General features: G+C 37.1%; 2 protein-coding genes across 4 annotated transcripts; one reads left to right on the top strand and one right to left on the bottom strand.

The window, feature by feature from the left end:
- Window positions 1-1,509: 1,509 nt before the first annotated feature.
- LOC123759394 (ethylmalonyl-CoA decarboxylase) lies at window positions 1,510-23,816 on the top strand. Of its 3 annotated transcripts, none has more exons than XM_069335196.1 (3): window positions 1,510-1,754; window positions 8,917-9,128; window positions 12,492-23,816. In XM_069335196.1, the coding sequence occupies exons 1-3, from the start codon at window positions 1,597-1,599 to the stop codon at window positions 13,163-13,165; spliced, it is 1,044 nt and encodes a 347-aa protein (XP_069191297.1). In that variant the 5' UTR covers window positions 1,510-1,596; the 3' UTR covers window positions 13,166-23,816. The 3 variants fall into 3 exon arrangements, with proteins under 3 accessions (XP_069191297.1, XP_045600340.2, XP_045600339.2); XM_045744384.2 differs by lacking the exon at window positions 1,510-1,754 and adding an exon at window positions 5,112-5,724; XM_045744383.2 differs by lacking the exon at window positions 1,510-1,754 and adding an exon at window positions 5,113-5,778.
- Window positions 15,071-26,791, bottom strand: LOC123759393 (tectonic-1). Its single transcript, XM_045744382.2, has 8 exons — window positions 26,351-26,791; window positions 26,088-26,187; window positions 24,773-24,906; window positions 24,406-24,562; window positions 23,265-23,452; window positions 17,862-18,489; window positions 17,278-17,604; window positions 15,071-16,934 (listed from the first exon to the last, which is right to left on the bottom strand). Exons 1-8 carry the CDS (start codon window positions 26,789-26,791, stop codon window positions 16,534-16,536), a joined length of 2,376 nt encoding a protein of 791 aa, XP_045600338.2. The 3' UTR covers window positions 15,071-16,533.
- Window position 26,792: the final 1 nt, after the last annotated feature.

The raw sequence follows: 26,792 nt of genomic DNA, 5'->3' as shown, positions 1-26,792 counted from the left end.
AAATACAAGAGTTTCCAATCCCACTCATATACATGTCGAACCCATGCTTGAAACAATCGAGGGACCCCACCTCCACCACGTTACGCGGTAATTGGTTCCACAAATCAACAACCCTGTTACCGAACCAGTATTTACCCAAGTCTTTCCTAAATCTAAACTTATCCAATTTATACCCATTGTTTCGTGTTCTGTCTTGTGTTGATACTTTTTTAGTTAGTTAGTTTAGTTCATTTATTTTGCACCCCATACCCATCTTGTGGGTGGTAGTGGAAAGGGCATGTAATGGCTGTTATCCCCTTTGTTATGTCCATTCATCCACTTGTAAACCTCTATCATGTCACCCCTAACTCTTCGCCTTTCCAGTGAATGCAACTTAAGCTTTGTTAATCTTTCTTCATATGAAAAATTTCTAATTTGGGGAATTAACTTAGTCATCCTACGCTGGACACGTTCAAGTGAATTTATATCCATTCTATAATACGGCGACCAAAACTGAACTGCATAATCTAAATGGGACCTAACCAGAGCAAGATATAACTGAAGAACACCAGGTGTCTTGTTACTAACGCTTCGATTAATAAATCCCAGTGTCCTATTTGCCTTATTACGAACATTCAGGCATTGATCATTTTGTTTTAAATTCTTACTAATCATATCTCCCAGATCCCTTTCGCAATCCGACTTCGCAATCTCAACACCATCAAGCTCGTATCTTGTAACTCTATCATCATTACCTAGCCTCAGAACTTTACATTTATCAGCATTAAACTGCAGACTCGGGTAAATTCAGGTAAAATATAAAAGTATATCTAACTCGTTTTCTTTGAAACGGTCTGAATAATTTGATTTCTGCAAATGAAATTTATCTGAGGGGTCACTGACATATATTGGTCTCGACGAAAAAAAGGATTAGTAGAAATTCTAAGAGAGAATCAAATAATTTCCGACTTTCATATTATTTCACCTGTCAGCTAATGATATTAGGTGTCATGCTTGTGCTTTAATTTTATTTAGTAGCCCCTCATATATAATATGGTATTAGTAGTAGAAGTAGTACATTGTACTACCTAAGCTTTTAATCAAAACAAAATGCATAAATTCACTACACAATTGGGTCATAAAAGTTTTTGTGTGTACGTCTGATAACATACTCCTTGTGAAGGAGGAAATGTATATGTTTACCTCTCAGAATGTTTGGCAATATGTTTATTTGTGTTGTGTGTCTATGTATATATTAACACGTTGTACTGAATGGGGTGAGAATAGCTTGAGCTACCTCATCCCTTTGTGTGTATTTTACCTCAATAAACTTATTTCAATTTCAATTTCAACTACACAATTGAGGTTCTTATTTGCGTCTTATTTCATTGTAAAAGGAGTTAATTTCCAAATAGGGTTGTATAAATAAATCTTATCTTTGCATTCAATTTTGTACGGTAATTTTTCAAACTTAAAATGTAAATAGCTATATATATATACCCCCTCTAAATGAAAAATGGCCTAATTTAACATATGTGCTAAAAATATTAACATAAATAATTCGTTTGTTAGATAACAAGATATTCATAGCAATAAGGTTTCTTGGAATGGCCTATAATGCACGCAAATACTAGTTTACGCACTTTTCGGGTAGTACGCCTGGAATTTCAAAATGGCGTTCAAACGGCGGTCGTTGAAGGCTCAGCTGGTCAGTACCGTCGGTGCCGCCAACAGGCGACAACAACGCCTTCAAACCTTCAGCCATACAAATTTTGGTGAGGACCCATTTCTTGCATTGGAGTGATTCTCACGACCAAAGTAATTTGGATCAGGTGAAGCCTGTCAATAAGGATTACATAAGAGAAGGGTCAGTTTCTTGGCCTATTCCTAGACAAGAGACTCAACTTCAGCACCCACATACAGTACAACACATAACTAAGAAAGTCTCTAAAACAGTTGGTATACTCTACAAAATCAGATATTATATACCTAACTCTGCTCTCATCTCACTATATTATGCACTAATCTATATCTATCTTAATTATGGTATCTGTGCATGGGGTTCAACCACTGCAAACCACCTCAAATCCATCATCACTCAGCAAAAATCTGCTGTCGGAATAATAACAAACTCTGCTTTCAGACAACACTCAGCCCCCTTGTTTAAATCCCTCAACATGCTAAACAAACTCACTCCACACATTCTCTTGTGTCACTTATATTTACAAAACCCTTGTGTCACTTATATTTACAAAAGTAATAAAGGGGGAGAGATGACTTGGTCATCATCAAAGTAGTGACATTGCACGTCACCACTTTGACGTGGTAACTTGCCATTGCACGTAATTAAAGTTAAAGTAAAGTAAAAGTCCACAACTGTACTATGTTTTGTATGTTTTTTTTAATATACGATCAATTATTATTAGTCAATACCCTTAATAGATTTGTTAATGGATATATAGCACTGACAACTGTATAGATAATTATTTAGCTAATGACAGACAAGTACATCAAAGGAGCTTTTAATACAACAAGCAATTGCAATTTTAGTGAAACTTGCATGTATGGGATCTTGTATGAGATTACTCAGGATCTTGTGCCAACATCAGAAAAGGGCAACAGTAATCAAAGGATCTCTGTAGTACAGTTGGGTTCTTTCTCGACTCAGTCGGGAGTCCTGGGTTCGAATCTCGTGCAGGGTAGAAATGACTCGGCATGTTTCCTTTCATCTAATGCTTCTGTATACCTAACAGTAAACAGGTACTTGGGAGTTAGTTAACTGTTGTGAGTTGCATCCTGTGAAATGGTAGAATACTAGAATGGACAAAGCAAAGGTTAAATGGTCGTTCAAAATGGAAATGAATCTGACTGGAGAAATTTGATGAGTGGAGTACCGCAAGCTTCCATCTTGGGGCCAATCCATTTTTGTCATAAACATCAATGACATATATGGGAATATTGCAATCCACACCATCAAATTTGCACAAGACACTAAGATCTCCAGAAATCTGATAAATCTGATAAAGATCTCTGATAAAGTAAGAAGCGAAAATTATATCCAGACTTTACAGAGATGAACATGAACTTCTCAAATAGTCGGAAGACTGGCAAATGATTTTTGATATGGTAAATGCAGCACCTTACATGTGCTGCATTTTCCGTCTGGCCAGAAAATTTTCGGGGGGTTATGGGCCGCCTCCGTCTGGTCGCCCCCCAGGCATTTAGCATGGAACAAATTTGTGTCCAAGACCTCTTCCTATTACTCAATTTGGCTGTGTGTAACCAAACTAGAAGTGCTCTACAAATCAAGGGACCCAGAATGTGGAATGACCTCCCGAATCATGTCAAAGGCTGTACCTCTCTCAACCAGTTTAAGAGTTAAACCAAGTACTGCCAAATTAACTCCATGTAACCTAACTTGCCTCCTAAATGTCAACCCATGTCTTGCTATTTTTTAAACAACGCTGTTCACCAACATGTGCAATTGCTGATTTATGCTATGTTAACCCCCTTTTTGTATTTTTTATTCCTTCTTTCAACACAATTTATACCTAATCCCGATTACTATTAAGTTTTAGTCTGTGTTTTTTTTCCCCCCACACCTTGCCCGAAATGCTATGAGTATTAGTGGCTTTAGGTATTGTATGTACTAGCTCTGCCTATAAATCCATCATTATGTTTGTAAATCAACTGTATGTACTTTTCCTGAATAAAATGTATTTATTATTTATTTTTTAATCGGCGAGTATTAAAAGAAGGCACCAAGCTGGGAAGGCTATGTAGCACCATTGTGTGTAACAATAAACCAAATTTTTTTTTAACAAATAATGCACCTGTATGGGAAAACAAATCCTGTCAGCTGTAAAAATATTGATGCAGTTATTTAAATGAAAAATATAATGAAAGAAATATTACTGGTTTATTTTTATCCTATCTTTTTGTACTGTACAGTATATCCAAGGAAGTGAAAAATTGAGACAATGCACAATTTAATGAATGATTAGCAGTTCAAAAGAAATATGACTTGTATTACATATCAACATGAGATCTTAATGATCCATGGTCAACATGATTTAATAAGGATAATACAGTACTGTATTTGTAATACAAACTATAATATAAAAAATCTTTATTACTGATTTTTTTTATTAAGATTAGGTATACACAGCAATGTGCTGCTACCCTAGTCTATATGGAATATTACAGTGTAGATAAAAAACTAGCTATAAATTTATCTAATACTCCCATCTCACAGGATGGTTAGACATACTGTACATGGAATCAATTTAGAAAATACCAGCCTCAATACAAAAAACAAATCAACTCTGACTAAACAACTCTAAGCAATTTTCACAAGAGGTAAGCACTGAATCATGGAAACATTATATTATAATTACTCTTACCAGTTTCTACAAAACTCCTCTCAAACAATGTATTTTTAAACATGTTTAGGTATACACAGCAATGTGCTGCTTCCCTATTCTGTATAAAGGACCACACAGTGTAGATAAAAAACCAGCTACAAGCTCACCCAACATCCTCACCTCACAGGATGGCCAGTCATACATGAAATTAGGAGAGAACAAAATACTTAATTCTGATCTATTAGCCTCCACTGGCAAAATCTGGGTGCAGCACAAGAATATCTTCCAATATTCCTGAGTGTATGAAGTAATTACAGAGCTCAAAATACCTCATACCATTTGGTATGAAGTCACTGATAACAGGACAATCACAGATATAGTATTGGAGAGTATGTTCTCTCAAGTAGGACTGAAAACAGATGTTTTTTTTCCACCAAGAGGACTATAAACCCATGGAACCGCCTACCCGCTGAAGCCGTAAATGCCAAATTCCAGCTAAAAAATATCATTAAGACAATTGGCGGGCCCTTTAACAAGCCGCCGGCTTTCTGTCCTCTTCGAGGTCACTAGATAGTTAGTGGCCATTGGGTAAATTCAGTAAATATATACAATAATTGTCAGCGCATCTTCCGAGCAACAAGGACAGCTACACAGTATCTCTTAGAATTACGTAGGTAAACAACAAATGTAACATATTTGTTTACTACAATGTCGGTGCTGGCTGCAGAAGTTGAAAAAACATTGTTTTACTTCGAAATATACTAATTTTATAAGAAAATTCGACGTAAATAGGAGGCAGTAGAGCTCCGATAAGCCAGCGCTAAATCTTTAATATGAAGAATGTTGCTGCTCTCTGATTGGCCAAACGAAACACAGTAGTGACCTCTATCGGCACGCAGGTGAACCAACAATTTTCTTCCTAAGTATACCTTATTGAATCGCACCTAAGCATCTTCTTAGGGCGCACTTAGGAACCTTCGTAGCAAACCCACTTACGAAGAAATACACAGAGCTTCCTGAATCTAGGTCCTGGGACCTGATTCACGAAGCAGTTACGCAAGCACTTACGAACCTGTACATCTTTTCTCAATCTTTGGCGGCTTTGTTTACAATTATTAAAGTTAACGAGCTCCATAACATCAGGAGCCTGTTTATAACAATAACAACAGTTAATTGCGAAGTTTTCATGCTATTAAATTGTTTAATAAATGTAACAGAAGCCCTCAAAGATTGAGGAAAGATGTACACGTTCGTAAGTATTTGCGTGAAGGGGTGAGCGAGGACCGTCAGTACCGCCGCCGGCCGCTACACCAGCTGAAGGGTCGCCGGGATAAGACAGCTTTTTAGCCTTTACTACTCACCAAGTCCACCGCCGCTGCTTGTGAGGAAGCTCCAAGATCACAGCACATTGTTCTGCAAGCTTCTGGCTAGTCTTGTGTGTGTTGTCTGAACTTTAGTTGTAAATTAGTGTGACAAGTCACTGGTAATTTGTACTACCAATACTGTAGTCGGGTCCGTAAAATAATTTTTATTCACCCAAAGCAACTTTGAATTACGGAAATAAAGCCGTAATGTTGTTATGAAGCTGGTAATGAATGTAAAACGGAAAGTTATTTTGTTAACATAATTTCTTCTTTAATGTGAAAAAAAAGACAATTATTGGCTTTGTAACAATTTTATTTACCAAGAATAGTGTGACACTAATTTTCTAATACAGTAGAACCATTTTTTTTTGTTATTAATTAACAAGCTTAGGAACAGAGCAGTGTGCTTCAACCCTATTCTATATTAGGGGCTTACCGAGTACTGTATAGGTTAAGAGTTATTTATTTATTTATTTATTTATTTATTTACATATATACAAGAAGGTACATTGGGATTGTGAGGATACATAGCATAGTAATTACATTCTTGTAAAGTCACTAGTACGCGCAGCGCTTTGGCAGGTCCTTAATCTAAGAAACTTATAAGTAGATAAATACTTGCAAAATTTTTAAAAATGATAACTACATTAGTTACATTATTAGTTTGATAACTATAGTTACAACTATATTGACATCCTCTACTCAAATTTACCTTACTTAACCTTACCTTACCTACCCCGTACCCTTACCTTACCCACCTTAAAGGTGGGACCTGACAGCTGAGTGGACAGTACTTCGGATTCGTAGTCTTAAGGTTCCGGGTTTGATCCCCTGGTGGAGGCGGAAACAAATGGGCAGTTTCTTTTATCCTGGTGTCCCTGTTCACCTAGCAGTAATGCTAGGTGAACCTACGCTAAGTCCTGAAATCGCCTCAAGATAACCTGTACCTTACCCCCATTTGTACCTGTATCCACCCGTACCCTTACCTTACCCACCCGTACCCTTACCTTACCCACCCGTACCCTTACCTTACCCCCCTGTACCCTTACCCTACCCACCTGTACCCTTACCCTACCCACCTGTACCCTTACCCTACCCACCTGTACCCTTACCCACCTGTACTCTTACCCTTGCCTTACCCACCCGTACCTATACCTTACCCACCTTTACCTATCTGTACCCTTACCTTACTCTAGGGCTACTATCTCATTGGTGGCTTTGACAAGGACGGGAACGCGGCAACCTGGCAAAGGTCCCCTCATTTGTTATGATTTTATCAAGCTGGATTTTGAAATAAAACTTAGCTTTGGTGGGCCAAATTATTTATTGTATTCATTTATTTTCTTGAACTTTCTTTCTTTGTTCTCTTTCAGTATGAAGTGTTTACCCAGTCATGCCATTAAATCATTTTTTTTTCTTCTAGAATGTTTTAAGTTTTGCCCAAAATGCTTTTCATAACAGTGGCTTCATTAGTATGTGTAACTCCTTTCCCCACAATTGTACATTACTCCTGTGTTCTTTGTACACGTTTCTTTTTATTAAAAATTTGAATATTATATATATTATATACATAGGTCTATGACAGGTAAGAAACAAGCTGTTTCAATTCTTCCTCCGTGGTGTGACAATGTCACATTTTTCATCACGTGTTAATTTTCATGATTTACACACACATTATATTATGTGTGTGTATATATAATCATAAATTATATGTTAGGTTAAATTTAGTACCATCCCATTAAATGTGCTTACAAGGAATATGAACATTTAGGTTTAGTTGGTGCCTTCTGTTAAGCCATCCACAAAATAAATACCAGCAATATAAAACTTTAGCTCTTTTTTTTTTTTTTGTCTCATTTTTACATTTGACCAATAATTGTTATAAGTACTATCATTTTTGGATGACGGTTTGCATACACAGTCATTATTAATAAATAAATAAATAAATAAATGTTTATTTAGGTAAGGTACATACATACAAGAGATTTTACAAAGTTTGTTGGATTAATAGATAGAGCTAGTACATACAATGCCTAAAGCCACTATTACGCAAAGCGTTTCGGGCAGGAGATTGTTTATTGGCAATAAACAATGCATTCAGATAGCAGCATCACAATCGGCTAATTTTAAACCACTACGCAAAATTAAAATACAACTAAACAGTACCAGTACTAGCCCATTCTGATAATTTGAAACTCAAAAATGTAGATGCTATGCCTAATGGGGAAAGGTTTGAACCTAAGCAACTTGCCTAGCCTGTCGAGGTCAGTGCTCATAAAATGACTGCACAGTACTGTATTATGGTGCTTTAATTTGTTTAAAACCCAGCAGTTTTGACAGATTGGTCCATTCCATTAAATATGTATTGTATTAAGCAAGAGGACATGTGAGCAGGGTGTTGGTCAAACACCCTGCTAGTGTGTCCAGTAATATGAGATTTTTATTGTTAAGTGGATCCCAGTAAACTTGTCACTGAACATTATTATAGTACATGGTGCCAGTGACTGGACCCCTGGAAATGCTGGTGTTCAGACAACCGTGGGGCCTAACATCTAAGAACCAGATAGGCTATGTTATTCTTGTAGTTTTGTCTAATAGTATTATAAACAATCCAATCTTCTAATAGTATAAAACAATCCTTGTAAATATTTATTGTATGTATGTACCTTACCTAAATAAAAATTGTGTTGTATTGTATTGTATAAGGATAAGTATCATATAATGCAAGCCATAACATACTACTGTATATACTATATATAGTATAGTGGCAAAATCTTTGTACATGGATAGTTTGGCTTGCCATTTGGATATTTGCACTATGGTGGTTGACCATTTGGCATACATGGGAATTTTGAATGCTACTATTTTTATTATAATAACTAATGTAGATGTTGCTTTTACAGTATCCATTCTAGTGTTTTTTTTTAACTATATTTCCTATTGATTTATATCATAAGTATTCCAATAAATTTAATAAAACTACTGTACTATATACTGTAGTCCATCATATATTAACTTTCTAAAGTGCCTGGTAACCAGGGAATTACTCTTAACAAGTTTAGATTTGGAGGAAAACATTAAGCTTTTGAAGGTATAAATTAGGATAATATTTGGACATAATTACAGATAATGTTTAATGTTGAGATAGATATTACATTTTAAAATATATACTGTACTGGCAATATTTCTAACATATATTTATTCTACAGTACAGGAATGTTCTTGAAGAAAAGTTGCAATATTCTTTATCGACATGAAGTTAACTCTCTGATTCACTGGAGGAATTGTAGCTCACTAATAATCAAAGCACGAGAAAAACTTGCATCCCTTGGGGAAGGACAAGTTTCTCTGGTAAAGGATAATGGATCTGGGATTGCAACTATCACATTGGCACATGAACAGAAAAAGAATGCTCTTTCAGGTATAGCGTTTTCTTTATAAAGTATAGTCATTGTCATAAAATCTTAAGATATGGTATAATAATTCTTTTCTGGGAAGGTTCCAATGGTGGATCCTTAGTGCTAGCTACTTGGATAGCTCCACCCACTTCAATCCACACCAGGCCCTTGGGAGTTACTGTACTGGGAACTAGAAGCCAAAACCTGGCCAAAGAGTTATATGAAGCATGGGATACTAAATCACCCTAACCAAGAAAAGGCCACCAGAAAGGTGAGCGAGCCAAAATGTACAATTAGCAAGGTAAACAAAGCATAGAAAAATGACAACGAATCTCAAAATGAATGAACCATCTAGTCATGAAATGGTTTTCCTTGTTAAATTGTCCTGTGTGCCACCAAAGGATTACACATTTTCCTCCTCATTTTGCCTGATGAGATCGCCTGTGATGTGGATATGCTACTCTTTCCCACTGCAGCCCTAATAATTTCTCGATGGGTTTATTTTCAATGATATTTCATTGGCTCTTACTTCTGGTTGATGGGTTAGGGAGCTTTGTTCTTCTCTGGGAGTGTTGGGGGGGGGGGTTGTTGTTTTGGTCATGGGGTCGTTTTCTTTGCTTACAGCCTTCTCCTTACTTTCTGGCTACAGATGAGGTGGCTGGGTTCCAGAGGTGGTTTTTTGATGATTGATGCTTTGCTGGTTTGCCTTGGGTGCATCATTTGTTGTCTAGTTGTAGCCATTTGCCTTTCTTAACACTAGTGGTCCACATGGGATGCTCTGTTGTATATCCGATGTTCCTGAGCCCCATGATGATCACAAGTTTGTGGGTCTATGTTTTTCAGATATGTCTTGTGCAGATATTTTGGCTCAAGCAATTTGGCAGTTCAACAGAATGTAAAGTAAACTAATGTTTACTAAGTAAACTTGGTAAACATTCTTGGTCCATACTGGGGTTGTGTGACTTTGGGACAGTTAACTCGACGCTAACTCTCCCTTTCACGGGGGTTACTTTGTGACTTCTGCCCCCTTGATGAAGACTCCTTTGGTGTTATTCTGTAGTTACCATTGGAGCCCTCCCTGAAAACTAGCATTGAATGTAATGAAATACCTCTTTCTGGTGGGTCCTTAGTGGTTTCTTGGGATTCTCCCTTCCTTATTCAGGGATTTCAGTTTTTCATCTTCCTGGCTAAACGACTGATATCAAAAGCGAAGGGATTAATGAGTGTGCAGAGTCCTCTGGTGGTGTGCACAGGTGGAACTAACAAGAGAACTGCTATAAGATTGTGGGGTTCGCTTTTTCTGTGCCTTTTCATGCTTTGACTCACCCATCTTCCTGTTGGTCTTTTTGTGGCTAGGGTGATCTAGTATTCTCCTGCTCCTTGTCCATCTTTAGGTGGGAGTCAGGTGTTGGTCTCTGGATCCTGGCAGGCTTACAATGACTTGCAAGAAAGAGCCTGGTGTGGATTGAATTGGGTGGAGCTTGCCAGGTAGCTAGCACCAATGAGCCTCCAAGGACCCCCAGAAACAGGTATTTAATTACATTTATCATGTTTGTAAATGCACATAAAAATACTATTCAAGGATAGTAAACAGTTTTATACACATTGTATTGTACATTATAATAAATGTTTAATAAAAATTTTCCTATTAGGTATTACAGTAATGACATTATTTTCTTATATTCAAAGAACTTGCATACTGTGTTTCAAATTAGCTGTAGTACATCATGCAATAATATGGTAAGCAAACTGGGATATTGGAAAATATATTATTGGCGTGAATGGGATTGAACTCTCATCTCTGGACTCCCCCAGACACGTGCACTACCCACTGTACTGTACCATGATGGGCAAAAGTATTTCGACTAGAAGGTCTACAAAACGTACTTAGAGTGTGGTTGACACCATAAATACAGTATATCATGATATTGTAATCTCATTGTCAATAAGGACAGTGCCATGATATGCAGAGAGTTTGAGAGCACTACAAACAGTTTAATTTTATTTATTAAATTGGCTAATAAACTTCAGTATCAGTAAAGAGTACTATGGTGGGTATCACATTGGCTTTTGGTCTCTTCATTGGTCTTGATGGGGCCTTGGTTCTTTGTTTCCAAGTTTGTTCAGTTTCATCTCGGTCCTCTGTTTTCTTTGGCTTTGTTCTAAATGGCTTGGTGCTTTCTCCTGATAATTCCTTCCTTCCTTCCTTCCTTCCTTCCTTCCTTCCTTCCTTCCTTCCTTCCTTCCTTCCTTCCTTCCTTCCTTCCTTCCTTCCTTTGTTCAGTTAGTCCTTCTGGTGGGTGTTTTGGGGGCTCCTTGGTACCTTAGTTGGTCCTTAGCACCTGGTTTTTATAGGAGCCCTTCAATGGCTCCCTGAAGCTAGATCACCAAGATAGCGTTTGACTACAATACTGAGTTGTATCAGTCATAGGAGTCCTCTTGACCTATTGGGGGACCAGAGTTAGAACCTGGCCTCCTCACACAGGCACAGAGCTGTGCCTCTGAGAAATTATCCAGATAGTAGGCAAAGACAGGCAGTACAGAAAACTGCATGGTTCGCATAAGCAATTCATCAAAACAGCCGACAAACTCCTCAAATGATTCAGTTAGATAGAAATTTTTCACTTAGAGCATAGCTTAAGCTCCTCCCGCCCCAACAAAGAGTTGCCACCAGGTGGCGTCCCAGGGGTCACGCTTCCGAGCCGGGAATAAGTCAGTCCTGTTGCTGATATCAGACCCGTCTGACCTTCCTGGGACACCTCTTCTTAGCAAGTCCCTACTTGTTTACAAATACAAGTGTCAAGCAATCTTTGGACTCATGTCCAAAGATTGTCCAACACAAAGGTCTTGTGTTGGCCTTTTACTTGTCATTCCTAGTCTCTACTGTTTGCTTCACAAGTGTATTCTTGTGAGGACTTGGCATAATCTGCAATTGATACTCTGGTGTGTGTGTGTGTGTGTGTGTGTGTGTGTGTGTGTGTGTGTGTGTGTGTGTGTGTGTGTGTGTGTGTGTGTGTGTGTGTGTGTCTTGAGGCTTCTGGGATACAGTACTAGTGAATAAGCTGTGGGGAATCACTGAGGAGGGCCCAGAAAGTGATGTTTCATTATACTCAACACTATTAATATATAACCTTTAAAGCTGTAATAATAATACTGTACTGTTAATTAGTAAATGTCTTGCATATGTTACAGCCAGAATTTGTATGAACATGTCTTTAGATGCCTGCTAGAAATAGAAAGTTTATTTACAAAAAACTTTTTGGTAGGTGTAACTTTTAAAGTTCAAAATCAGACTTTTGTACATTTCTTTCATTAATATAAAGATTATTAAATTTATCTGAATTTTATATCCACTAGAAAATTAAATAGGTTGTCATCCTTGACAGGTAAAATGATGGTGCAGTTAGCTGACATTGTTGAGGAATTAGACTCCTGGTCCTTGGGAAAGGGTGTGATCCTGCAGGCTCAAGGAGATACATTTTGCTCTGGTGGAGATTTGACTACTGTGAGAGCTATAAGCAATCCTGAGGATGGATTATTAATGTCAACTTTCATGCACAAAACTCTCACACAACTCTATTGCTTACCGCTTATCACAGTTTGCCTTGTACATGGCAAAGCATTAGGTGGAGGAGCCGAGCTGACAACTGTTACTGATTATCGAATATTGACCACTGAAGGGAAAATTGGTTTTGTCCAGGGTCGAATGGGAGTTGTTACTGGTTGGGGTGGTGGAACAAGGTTGGTTAAACTTCTAGGCTCTCGTTTTGCACTTGAACTTCTTAGCACATGTCGAATGCTTAATGGAAACGAAGCATTTGAAATAGGATTGGCAGATCATATTGTTGATGTAGTAAATAGACACGATGAAACAAAAAACTGGCTAACTGCCAGAATATCCCATGAACCAGAGGTAATTCAAGCCATGAAGAAAATACTTATTGGTGCTCGAGACTTATCCCTTGAAGATGGGCTTCTGAATGAAAGACTGAATTTTGCTCCATTATGGGGAGGACCAGCCAATATAAGAGCATTGGATAAAAATATTAAACATAAATGAATTTTATTAAATATATTTTTTTACTCATCTTTATCAGAATTTTTTTTTTTTAAATGTATGAAAAATAATAATATACATTAGAGTATAGTTGATAAATACTGTGTGTACATCCATGTGCCAGACTTTGCCATAATGTTAATAGAATGGGTTGAAAGTGTGAGTGCAATTTGAATTTGTACTCATTGGTGAAATGAAATCCTATGTTTGTTGGGTATATATCTTAGTTTTGTAAATATGAAGTAAATTGTAGATTTATCAACTTCAATATGAAATAGTGTCACCTAGATAAATGTGGGTAATTACTTCAGTAATTACCCAAGTGTAGTTACAGGATGAGAGCTGCAGTTGTGTTGTCCCGTCTTCCCAGCACTGTCATATAACGCTTTGAAATTACTGACGGTTTTGGCCTCCACTATTATGAATGTGTGTGTGTGTGTGTATGTACATATGTATGTTTATTTGTAAAGGTACTTGGGCAGCAGGTATACAAATAAATAGGGTATTTGGTTAAATATAACCTCCCAGGAATTATGATTAAAGGATCTACTTAGCTAAAATGCAGTGCTTAACTTTACCCATGAACTAGGCATCACAAATTGCATTCCCTTACCTCGATGTCTGTCAGAACCAGACAACGTCTTCACCACAGGAGTTTATACTAAACCTACCAACATTGGAATGTGCAACTCAAAAAGAGATGGACCACTTGGAGAGCATTTAACAGACCCCAGATGAGAGATGGTTTTCACAATCATAGCCAGGGAAGATGACCCTTAAAGCTGAAGCAAGTTCAGACACATTAATTGGACACCATGTGGTGAAGCAAACATCAAAATATGGAATTCCCTCTGCACAGAGGCAAAGTCTCAAGGATAACTAGTCAGAACTTTATTGAAGACCTTGTCTTTAGAGAGCTGCAGTATTGCAGGAAGGGCATAATGAGTTGTGAGCTTTTAGAGTTCAGAACTATTTGAGTGGGAGGTGGGGTGCAAAGCTATTCAAGGCCTATCTTATAAGTAGGAATCTAAGAGCTTCAAGCATGGAGGTACAGGTATAGGAAAGCTACTACCTAGAACACCATTATCCTGTCAGGCTCGGTTGACCTTTGCCGCTAGATGACAAGTAAATTTGCAAGTAGTCTTGTTTCCTGACTTGAAGAAAGGAGACTGGGTAGATCAAATTCAATCCACAACCAAAAAGGACCACTCGCTAAGATACCAATGGGCAGCAACACAAATTTAACAAAAACAAGCCCCCTCTTTCAAGAAAAATGGGAAAAAACAGTTAATTAAATTTCTGCAAACTACCATATGATTGGATAGTTTGATCTTAGTGATGCCACTTGGTGGTGGCTGTGAGTTGTTTGGCTAGTAACAGTAATTCACAGGTCTCTAAATTGCATAAGTTTGCATTTTCTAATTGGTACTTATTAAAGATATCGATGGTGCATTAAGCCTCTTGCCTGTATTGGTGAGTATATCCCTCAGTGGTGGCTTGAGTTAAACTTTTCATTGTTTTCCTTAACTTTAAATCATCTGACAAGACCATTTGCAGAGTCTAGCATAGTAATATAGTCTTGGTGGACTACAGTGACTGGCTCGAAGCATCTAAAGGACTGGCTTAGTTTCCATTTGTTTAATACCCTATTTTATATTTCTTTTATCATTGCCAATTGAAGAAAATAGGATTTTTGTAATTTGTTCATTTGAGCTTCAGGCAGAGGTAACTTCTTATATATAAAACAATATATAATGGACACAGCCTAAAAATATGGCATAGATCCAAATGGTTATTGGGGTTGAAGTGTGTCACGCAAGTAATGAAATTGAAACAGAAAGCTTTTCTTTCTCTCGTTCTTCTTTACTTTAAATATCGGTGGATATTTAGCATGCTGAAATATATGTATTTAAATTTGACTAGACTTTATTAATTAATAAGTTGGTAACAAGAATAATAACTTGGTACATAAATGGTTAGAAAGTAATTTTTAGATTATAATTAAAATGTACAAAAAATTAATACTTAAAAAAATACTTTTAAAAATGAGTTGCTATAAATTAAAAAAAAAATGGAACTTAGGACTGCTGTTTGTTACCCTGATTACCATTATAATTGTTTTTTCTGTTGAGCTTCCAGTAATTCTAAGTTTAAGTGCTGGTATTGCCAAGCCATAACTAATTGCACTAGATCCCTCTGAAACCTATATATAGTACTTTCTGGTGAGTTATTCCTTTTGAGTTGATGTCTGATCCCCAAGCTTCCCTAGCGCATAGAGTAAATCAAATTCTAGCCCTGGCTTTCAATAGGCAAGGGTGGGAAATTGTTTTCCAGGACATTACAGTAATGATGACTAGAAATATCAATGATATCAATTGTGTAAATACAAAAAGTGAAATAAATAGCTGATATGATGATGAAAACTTATGTGCAGTATGTACTTTAAATGCCTAAAAGTGTCCTTGCCTGTTTTTCATTATTATTTTGTTTACTGTTCACAGGGTCAGCTTACCTGTGAACAGTAAATTTGTCTAGCTTCTGTGAACAAATTCTGTTAAAACTGTCAACAGTTTGCTTAGCTTCACAGGGTCAGTAGAGCTCACAACTGGATGGGAACCGCTTTGGCATAAAAAGATTAAAAGTAAATTATATGACTTCCACAAGTCTTGCATTTACTTTATGAAAAAGTTTGATGTGAGTTACCAAGAGCTGCATATATTTCAGTATTGCTATTTGCCAACTTTTATAACAGGAAGTTAATTATAATGCATATATTTTACATGTTTCACTATATATGCATTCTAGGATATACTGTAGATAAACATTCAAATTTATTTTACCTCCCTAATCGACACATAAAATAGAAAGTCTACATTATAGTCTCGTAAAAAGAAGAGTACGTTATATTTGCATATGTATGTGTACTGTATATATATGTGTGCGCCTTTTTAAGGCATACAACATATCTTATTAGGCACAACATGGTGGTTTATTCTTACATTGGTTAATGAACTGACAGCATATGAATGCAGAAATAAGTACATTGGGAAAATATGTAATATTTTTAAAAGTTCATTGTGATTATTAAGCCCTTCATTTTCACAGCTTTTCATATTTAAGCAGTGCTATGAGGCATGTTTCCAGACACAAGTTCTAATTCTTGAACAAATATACGTCATTACACTAGTCACAATACATATTTGTTTTAACAACCTGTAAATACTTAAAGGAAATTGTTCTTGCCTAAACAACATTTGGAAAATTCTTGGTGTTACTGTATCCTATTCTCTGTATGATATTAGCCCTTTATCTTGCTTGTATGAGTAGCTTCTCGTGCAATGTACACATGTAAAACTAGTCACTTTACATTCTCAGTATAGAATACAGACTATACACTGCAAGAAAGTCCAAACAAGCATCAATTCTACATGATTTGCAGGGGCTGATGATGGCAAGAATGGATAAAAAAAGTTATATGGCAACTTAGCATCCAAAGCTGGAGGTTTGGAATAAGCAGGTTGAGGTGGCAGAGTTACTTCCACAAATGACACTGATGATATCAGTTCTACAACTTGGATACTGTTCTTCATCTGTGCATTTTGACAAACTAGACTTGCACAACTAAAATCAATACTTTGTGGCTCTCCATAGTGTAGGACAATGCCAACAACCTTGGCCTGAGGATTAGCCAAGGCTCCTTGAAGACTGTAGGCAATCTCAATGTGTAAAGACAGGATGATGTCGGAACATTTCCTCTTGCCAAATACATGACCTGTAAAACATATGCCCCAGAAAATTATACGATTCATGAGCATTTCACATTTGCTGCGAGAGCAAAAGCTAATATATACAAACTTGTGATGTTTGATCTCTGACCATTAAGTGGCTGGGCACCATTTCTTTCCTTTGTCCTATCCCAAATCCTTATTCTCATGTCCTTTCCATGAGGTATATAGTGGTAATTTCTTAGCACACTCCCTGATTTCTTACCACTGGAATAATTATGATAATGCTGTACTTATAAAACAAAATTCTAAGCACACAGCAACAAAATTAAATACAGCAGAAATGAAGTGCTCGGCACTAAACACCAAGATGGTAAGTACAGTACTTACTTGAAAATGGTCCTGATCTAGGTTCTTCTGGTATTAAGATTGGTATCCAGTCAGCAGCATTGTTGATACTAGAATCTCCGAAGGTTCCAATACGCAATTTGCTTGGATCCCGTAGAATGGGCCCAAGGAGAAGATCAATGAAATAATTCTGCAACACTTTACAGCGCTTTAGGTCGTCTTGTTTCACTTGAACAATACAGCCTGTCCTCATTTCTATGCCAAAGGTAACCTGAGAACGTGAATTGCACTTTCCTTCTTTTCCTGGGGCCAATACAGTCAGCCATTGCCTTGGGTTCGTGTCAAGGTAGATGGCTTCTTTCATTTCACCTATTTAAGTATAGGAAATTCTGTACAAAGACAAGCTTGGAAAAAATGTCTACATAATTTGCATCATACATGTAAAACCCAGATAATAATAGTTTAAATCATGATGATGATAACCGCATTACCCCATTAATAAATATATGACAATAACTGCTGTCTAAGGGTTAAGGATCAACTAAGTGTATAATCAGAAAAGTGCTTTTCATATTCATTCAGAGCTAAATGTTTTTTTAGATTTAAACAAAAAAACTGACACTTACCTTCTTCAGTGACATTATCAACTAGCTTTCCAAGAAGAATAGGTTTTCCAATAATATAACCAGGATGACCACTTCTTTTAAATGCTGTCTCATCCTTTACCGATGCCCAAATGTATTTAACATGAAAGCTTTGTTTATAGTATGTCATTGTATTGGCAACATTAGTGAGATAGACTTTGGCTTGCACTTGAAAAATCCCTTCAGTACCATTATGTAAAAATATGTAATGAATGCTCAGAGCTACATTTTCACATACACCAACAGTATAAACAGGCTGAGGCATATCATTAATATCTGTCTCTGTACAATTCTCTTCATTATTATCAAGGAAGCACAAAAATACCTTGATTGGCAATAACTGGTCCTCGGACAAATAATTTGAATCTTGTGAGGGTTCCAAAGTCATAATACTTGATGGTCCTGAACTTGTCAACTGCTTCCAATTTTGATAATTAATTTTTGTTAATTTTCCTGCACTTTTCGCTTTGGCAGTGTGGTTCTTGTTTTCATCCAAGTTAGTGAGCTCTATCTCTTCATCAGTCGTGAAGGCACTTGGTGTAATTGTAGATGTTGGGGGTAGGAATGATGGAGACTTTGTTGATTCTGTATTGGTAGTAGTCCTTGAGTTCTGTAAATATTGCAAATAATTTTATAAATAATTTGTCATATATTAATGTGCAACACTATTTATTTATTTATGCATATACAAGAATGTACATAAGGAATGTGAGGATACAAATATGGTAATTACAGTCTTGTAAAGCCACTAGCACGCGCAGCGTTTCGGGCAGGTCCTTAATCTAAGAAAATTTTAAGGAGGTAAATACTTGCAAAAATTATAGACAAAAAAATGATAACAGATTACATGAAATGAAAAAAAGATGAGAGAAAATTGTAGGTACAGTATATTAAAGCACATAGGTAGCTGAGATTGATTGCAATGACAGCTTGAATGGTAGTTGACAAAAAATTGGTAGGCACAATACAGCAGAAACAATATAAGATTGGTTGCAATGACAGCTTGAATGGTAGTTGACAAAAATTGGTAGTCACAATACAGCATATGGCTAGCACATAGAAGAAGACAGCAATGAACACAATGATAAGGTTGTTTGATATTACATAAAAATTAGGAGATTGGGTAACACTAGGTACAGAGCAAATTTAAAGCTCAGTGTAGGAAACTAAGATGATGAAGTTAGGTACTTTTTGGTTTTGCTTTTAAATAAGGCAAAAGTTTTACAGTTTTTCAATTCACTAGGGAGTGAGTTCCATAGACTAGGTCCCTTAATTTGCATAGAGTGTTTACACAGATTAAGTTTGACCCTGGGGATATCAAAGAGATATTTATTTCTGGTGTGGTGATAATGGGTCCTATTACATCTGTCCAGAGGACAGATGTAATACTATACTATAGTATTCCTTACTATACTATAGTATTAGTATTACTATACTTAGTATAGTATTCCTTACTATACTAAGAGGAATTAGATTTAAAAGCTTTATATGTAATCAAACTACCATTTTAGTGTACTGATTGGACGAGGTTGCAAAGGCACTACTGCATGTGTATGTAAGTATTGCACTCTTCAAGATTTTGCTTGATAGTTTTTTCTTTGTGGTGTTTCATTTGCAGGCATATCCTCTACAATTTTTGCCTGTGGTTGACAGGGTTAGTTTAAGCCAAACTGAAGACAGTCTTGCAACCAGGTCTCTTCAGACTGTGCTCTGAGAAGATAGTCCTTGGACTTAGGGTTTCCTGTGACTTAGAATTTCCTGTTATTTGAAACCTGCTCTTTTGGGGTGTTAGCTTTAATGACTCCACCCCAGGATTAGGTCTACACCTGTTTAGGTTCAGTTCTAGTGTTGAGATTACCCACTTTGGTGGCATATACGGTATACTAAATTTTGTATCCTGCTTCCTTGGGATTTTAGCCTTCCTGCTTCACACAAAGACTTAGCTTACACATGCTTTAGTGTTCTAACACTGCAACTGAGTCTTGTGAATTGGTTTCTTCTTCAGACTGTGCTTTGTGATGGTCCTCACACCTACTTGTTGACTACTACTTGTTGGTTCTGGGGATCTACATCCTCACGGCCCGGTCTCAGACCAGGCGTTCTGGTTGGTGGTCTGGCCAGCCAGGCTGTTGGACGCAGCTGATCACAGTCTGACATGTGAGTCGCAGCCTGGTTGATCTGGTATCCTTTGGGGGTGCTAATCAAGTTCTCTCTTGAACACCATAAGAGGTCTGCCTGTTATGCTCCTAATGTGTAGAGGGAGAGCTGAAAAATCTTGGATCCTTCATGTTCATAGAGTTATCTCTCGGTATTCCTATTGTACCTCTGCTTTTCAATGGGGCTATTTTGCACATCCTGCCATGCCTCCTGGTTTCATGTAGAGTTATTTCTGTATGCAGATTTGGAACCAATCCCTCTAATATTTTCAGTGTAAATTATTATGTATATCGCCTGCACTCTAGAAATACAGGTTCAACATTTTTAAGCATAACAAAATTTAAATGTTTTGTTAAGTGGATTCAGGAATTAAAAGACCTCTGCATGCTCTTCAGGTCAGCAATTTCTCCAACTTTGAATAGGCCTGTTAGTGTGCACAAATATTCAACCCTAGAGAATACAAGTGTCTTTAAAAGTATCATCATTAATATGGCATTTCTTGCTTGGAAGGTTCTTGTTATTCAACCTGTCGCTTTATTTTTAGTTGTGACTGTTACTTTGTTCTTTAAATGTAAGGTCTTTTGACATGATTATTCCCAAATATTTTATATTGGTATTTCTTTGAATAGTGTGGTATGACTGCATTTTGCGTGGTTTCCTTTTTTATATTTTAGTTTTCCATAATGCATTAGCTGGAACTTATCCTCATTAAACATCAGAGTATTTTCTGTGGTACATTGCAAAACCTAATGTCAGATTGGAGATTTGCTGTACTTTATATTGTCAACTTTCATAAAAATCCTAGTGTCATCTGCAAAGGATGGTAGAGTACTGTACTATAGTTTGCATCTTTGTCTATGTCTGACGTGAGGATGAGAAAAAGTACCGTAGCAAGCACACACTACCTTGGGTTGACTGTACCTTGCTTTTTACTGTGATTGATACGGATTTTACTTTGTTGACTATTACACTCTAGGTTCTGTTCATTAGGAAATTAAAGATCCATCTCCCTACTTTGCCAGTAATTTCTTTTATGCACATTTTTGTGTACAATAACACTATGGTCACATTTGTCTGAAACTTTTGTGAAATCTGTGCATATTACATCAGCATTTTGCTTGTCTTCCATGGCATCTAATTTCTAATTTTTAATTTCATGGCATAGTGGTTTAGTATTTGTGAGAGGCAACGGCACCCTGTTCTGAACCCATGTTGCCCAGGGTTATGTAGACTCCATGTGTTTGTGTGATTCTGTGTGTTGATAGTGATCCCATGTGTTGATTCCATGTGCTTTGTGATCTTGCTTTTTAGCTCTCAAAGATTTTTATGATATGTGATGTTAGAGCTATTGGTTTGTAATTTTTTGCATCTGCTTTACTACTGCCTTTGTGAAGTGGTGTACTCACTGCTGTTTTAAGTATGTCGGGGATAACACCAGTATCTAGGCCCTGTCTCCAAAAGTTGTTTAGGGCATGGGATAGTTTTTTTGGGGGGGTTGGGTGGGGGGGGGCAATACTTGATGAATATAGATTTCCAGGAATCTGGTGCTGGTGTAGAATGAATGGGCATCCTGTCTATGGCTACTTAAAAAATCCAGTGGGTGTTAGAATCTCACCTGTAGTTTCATGTTACTTTGTGGCCTGCTCTCGAGGGGTATTCACTTTAGCGACTTACCCCAATCTTGAGCCTTTACCTGTCTAGATTAGATTTTAGCATATAATACTCACTGCCAGAAGTAATACTGGCTCTGGTTCCTAGTAGACCAAACAGGATTTCTATGGCTGATGTGACTCAGTAGGAGGAAGCTATCCCAACAAGATATTTTCAGGAAGCTACCAAGGCTCCACCAGAAAGAGGTGCTTCATTATGTTGAATGCTGTTTTTTTCCATGCTGATGTCTAGAGACTGGAAATTTTATCCTATATGTGGTAAGGTGGGCAATTGTTTTGGGTATCTGCAATGCTTGGAAAGGTTGGAGGTGTGCCCTGTTTTTCCTGTGCTTTTTTATATGGGAGCATCTGATTCTCTCGCTGACCTCTTGTTTGCTCAGTTGTTGTCCTATGAGGTGACTTTTTCATCATGCCTTTCGGCTTCTGCCTAGTCAGCTTGCACTCTCCTTGTGCCCGTGTTCGTTTCTTGACAGACTTTCCTCAGCATTTACAACCACTGCAGTTTTGTTGCCCTTGTCATGCATTGTTCCTCATGTGGACCTAGCCCTAGACTGGGTCTTGATTTTTGTTTCATGAGGATGTAATGTTCTGATTGCCTTTCCCCCAATCTTGTTGGGGCTGATTGCAGCAGTTCCATCTACCCTTTTTTGGTGGTTATGTTCTGAGGTCTCTTGGTTGGGAGTCAAGCTTATCTTGGCTTGACTTGTTGTCTAAATTATTTTTTCTACAGTACAGTACTTTCATTCTGTTATCTGTATGTTCTTGCAGCAAGAACCTTCAAAGATTCAACACATTCTTGTTTGTTATTCTTTTAGCATGTATGTACTACTGTATATGGAAATTACATGGACAAATCGGTTTATTTTAGCCTATGACAATTATTTCCAATGTACAAGTACCTTTTAAAAGTTTAATTTTTAATATTTATTTTGTGTAGATTTTGATACTCGTATATTTTGAAGCAGAAATATCTGGGGACCATATTACAAAAGGCTACACCTTAAAAAAAAATGTGAATAGCCGATACGTATGAATATAAAATTGTACAACCTATCCTCCTGTCAAGATGGTACCTATTGCGATCGTCAATAGTCCCAAATTCGTATGTACTTAGCATTTAGATAGTAGTATACTGACTAGTAAGGAATTCTTTTAAAATAAATGAAGCTAAAAAACTAAATTAAATATTCCTAGGCCTAGTATAGTACACATATGTACTATATTAGGCCTAGGAAGGTTAGGTTAGTTTAGTTTGTCAAAGCAACACGACTAAAAAAAAATTTATTTGGGTCATAACAGTTTGTCCAACTCAATGGTTCAGATTTTTACTTTCTAATTTTGCTGTACATTGGTATATATATACTATGGTCCTCATTGTTAATATAAGTACTGCACTGTCAAAACAGGAGGATGGGCTGAATCATACAGTATAGGCAGATTGGTAAATAGCTTATGTCTCAAAAGAATACTCATACAGTATTTTATTTATCAATGAATATTATATATCAAATTATCAGATTAAAACAGAAATATTTAAACTCATTTGGCTACAACCTACCTGATTTAAACTACCAGGGTCTGCCACTACATAGAGAATAAGGAAGTTAATAGCATTAATGTCAATTTTATTCTCGCATTCTTCAGCAACATTATGGAAGACTCGATTACATGAAGATTGGCTGTCTTCAAGGAAGCTTAAAGATTCTAGGGTTTCACATTCGCTTCCAAACAGGGAATCTGGAATTCCTGAAAAACACAAGTCAATCATTAAATGTAATAAAATGCCTTTTTCTAGCACCCCCCCCACCATAGCTCCCAGAGATTTGTAGCAAGTAGATTATCCCAATAATATACTCGCTCCAAATGCATTGTTAATATTCCTGTCAACCTTTGGAGATGAATGAGGTGAGGCGTTGCCCGGGCAACACGGTGAGGAGTTGCCCGAGCATATAAGCAGCAGAATAGCAAACATTCACTAGAGTCTACTTTCAAGTGTGGTCTAGAGCAGACACTTGCGAGATACTGTACCAACGCTCAGTGCGCTCAACTCACACCAACGTATCACCTGTGTACTTCTGTATATTCGACCAAATATATATATAGTATCTTAGTGTCTTGTGTTTATTTGTCACCATACTTTACGTAACAATAGAACCGTTACAGATTAATACTGATTCTACCAAATAGGTGGTTTTCAGCGTGGGCTTTATGACCCACTGATGTTCTCTTCAGTGTGTGTGTGTTCCAAGCAGCACTAAAAACACCAAGTCCAATCTTTGAAAATCATAGAAACTATGGAGCTTGGTCCTCAGTTATACTATTGCACAAATTCTGGGAAACTAAAGAGTGAATCCCGAAAGAAAGGGTAAAAGGGACAGTGGTGCATCTTAACTCGGTTCACCACCAAGAGACCAGCTTGCTATGACCCACCTGAGAGAGCAACATCCCTTTGCGAGTGCTAATTAGAAATGAGGAATATTAATTAGCACTCCTAACAACCCATTACAGACTACAGACTCCTACAACCACCAGATGGCAGCACCCTTCATGAACATGTTTTCAAATTCTACACTATTTAAATTCTCTCTATCCGTCTACTAATTTAACCGACTGGTTTTGTGTGTGTGTGCACATGCATTGTGTTTATATACAGTATACGTTTTGTATTTTTTTTGTATTTCTCTTGAATAATCTCTTACCAATGTTGAAAAGGAATCCTTCCTTATTTACTGCCCACACAGCTGAACCAGCAGAGTATGAAACCTCATCAAACTGCAGAGTTTGATAAGAGCTTTCCCAGGAATAATGCCATATACCCCTTTCCAGCTGCTGATATTCTTCTACAGAAGTTGCCCCCTAAAAAATATGAAAGACATTACTCTTCCCCACATAGTTCATTATATTACATAATGTACTCTAGTTACTGAACTTGTAAAATTTTAAACAGATACTTCAATCCCTTTCTGTAAAACTTGCTAGGTAAATACAATTTCTCTGAATCAGGTCAGTGATATCATGTGTACAGTATTATAAAAACTTAACATGTATTAACTGCTCTCTACCAACCTTTACAGTAACATAAGTTGTGCGTTGTGGTAGATTGTCAGTTATAATACAAAAGAGACCATTCTGCAAGTGCTCTACTTTGTACTCTGTGTGATTGCTGAAAACAGTGTGTCTCTGGAAGCAGTAACGGGTATCTGTAAAGACAACATGAAATATGTTAGGTTAAATCAGCCCTCAATAAACTATTAAACAATAAAAGCACATGCTTATGGCACCCTGGTGCCCTAACTTCTCCAAACCACAAGAGGTAAAGACTTTTTACTTGGATTTTCATGCTTCCTGTATGCTAATTAACAATGTAAAATAAAAAAAAAATCACCCCCCCCCCCTTTTTTTCTTTTTGCTCACCTCGGGAGTGTCAGCTACAGAATTAAACAGGTGCACAGCCCAGGGATTAATCCTCATCTGCCTCCCTGTTTTACACCTTTGTTCTAGGGAATTTCTCTCTTTGATCCTTTCAACTGCTGCTACTGCCTTCCAGGCCCTCAATTGGGTCCTACTGCAGAAAGGTTATAATTCCTGTACTGTTTCACTTCCTCCCATTGTGGCTCCTTCTGGCCATTGTTGTTTTCGTAAGTTGTGAAAGGATGCCTCTGCTCAGGGTTTTTTTTTACACTGGCCCATTTGCATTTTGACCCTTTGATGGCATTGTGGGCTGTCCTGTTTTGCCAGTTCTTGGTCCCACTGTTTGTAGGCTTTTGGGTTATTTCCCAGGTTTTCCAGTGGAGTTGATCCATCTGTCGCCTCCTTTTGGATTCAGCGGTGCTGGGTTAGGAGTCCTCCTCTCAGCTCTGCACAATCATTGCAACATTGTTGGGCTTGGGCATGGTTGAGTTCACATCCTCTTTTTTTTTTTTACCGTGGGTGTCCCGGTTGTTCCTGTTCCTCAAACAGGACCGGGCAGACCTACGGTGCATTCTCAAGCTCTCGGAATGAACACCTTCATTCCCTGTTTGAACTTCCTCATGATGTGGAGCTATCTAGGTGAGTCACTGAGGCAATACCAAAATCTGGCATTTCATTACATTTAACAAGATTTTTTTTTTTAAATTTGCTTAGTTTTGAGTACCAGGTAGACCACTGATCACCAAGCTTCTCTTGCTTCATTGAGAGCCAGATTCTGATTCTTGCAGGTAAGCAAAGGGGAGCTACCGAGGTGCCTACACGGAGGTGCATTTCATTACACAGACTGCATCTTTTATATCCTCGAGTGTTTTATACAGCCTAAAAGGAGGAAAGGGCATTAACTCTACATTAAAAATGTATAAGGCTGTCACACAAGTATAATAGATATTTGTTCTAAAATCCTACTCACCCAAAACATTCTGAGGTCGCACGTGGCAGTGGGAGAATACTTTTCGGTCATCAGCATTGCAATCTTCATCACAACAACAGTTGATATCACAGAAATGAACCTTAAGAAAATTTGAAATTACTTCCTTAAAAACTGTAGGTGCATGAAGAGTATTCTGTATCGCAACATTAGAACTAACAGATTATTAAAATACAATTGTCTTCAATCAAGATTGTACATAAATATTATAGAGGACACACTATTTTATATTTGTAATAACTTACCTTAAGGTCACACAGGCAAAAATCATTAATGACAAGATCACTTTCATACAGTGGACTTGGAGTGGTTGGAACCTCATTTGTAGACCAAGCAGTAGTCTCATTTGGCATCTCAGCTAATGTGTTATTATCATTGAATTCATAATCAATATCACTTTCATTTAGTGTAATATTACTAGGTGTTATCAGAGTCACATTAATTCCTGTGTTAAATTGATCTTCCTTGATTGGATTAGTGATATCAACTTGAACAGCATTTTCAGGTAAAAATAATTCTTTATCATTTTGGGAAGGTAAGCTTTCATTGGATGGATTATGAATTTCTGTAATATCTTCTTTGTCTCTATCAGTATTTTCTACATTAAGATTGTCATTCTCACCATGAAAGGGTTTAATATATAAGACACTGAATATCAATCCCAAATATAGGCATCTGGATAACATA

Source organism: Procambarus clarkii, chromosome 32 (assembly GCF_040958095.1).
Source record: "Procambarus clarkii isolate CNS0578487 chromosome 32, FALCON_Pclarkii_2.0, whole genome shotgun sequence".
Classification (NCBI taxonomy): Eukaryota; Metazoa; Arthropoda; class Malacostraca; order Decapoda; family Cambaridae; genus Procambarus; species Procambarus clarkii.
Note: the sequence above shows the minus strand (reverse complement) of the source record. Positions and strands in the feature narration are given on the sequence as shown.

Coding starts and splice junctions, on each gene's coding strand:
- LOC123759393 (XM_045744382.2), bottom strand. CDS start 26,791: ATGTTATCCAGATGCCTATATTTGGGATTGATATTCAGTGTCTTATAT. Junction 24,907..26,087: donor GCGACCTCAGAATGTTTTGG/GTGAGTAGGATT, acceptor TTGTCTTTACAG/ATACCCGTTACTGCTTCCAG. Junction 18,490..23,264: donor ACCCTGGTAGTTTAAATCAG/GTAGGTTGTAGC, acceptor CAATATTTACAG/AACTCAAGGACTACTACCAA.
- LOC123759394 (XM_069335196.1), top strand. CDS start 1,597: ATGCACGCAAATACTAGTTTACGCACTTTTCGGGTAGTACGCCTGGAA. Junction 1,755..8,916: donor CTTCAGCCATACAAATTTTG/GTGAGGACCCAT, acceptor TTTATTCTACAG/TACAGGAATGTTCTTGAAGA. Junction 9,129..12,491: donor GAAAAAGAATGCTCTTTCAG/GTATAGCGTTTT, acceptor CATCCTTGACAG/GTAAAATGATGGTGCAGTTA.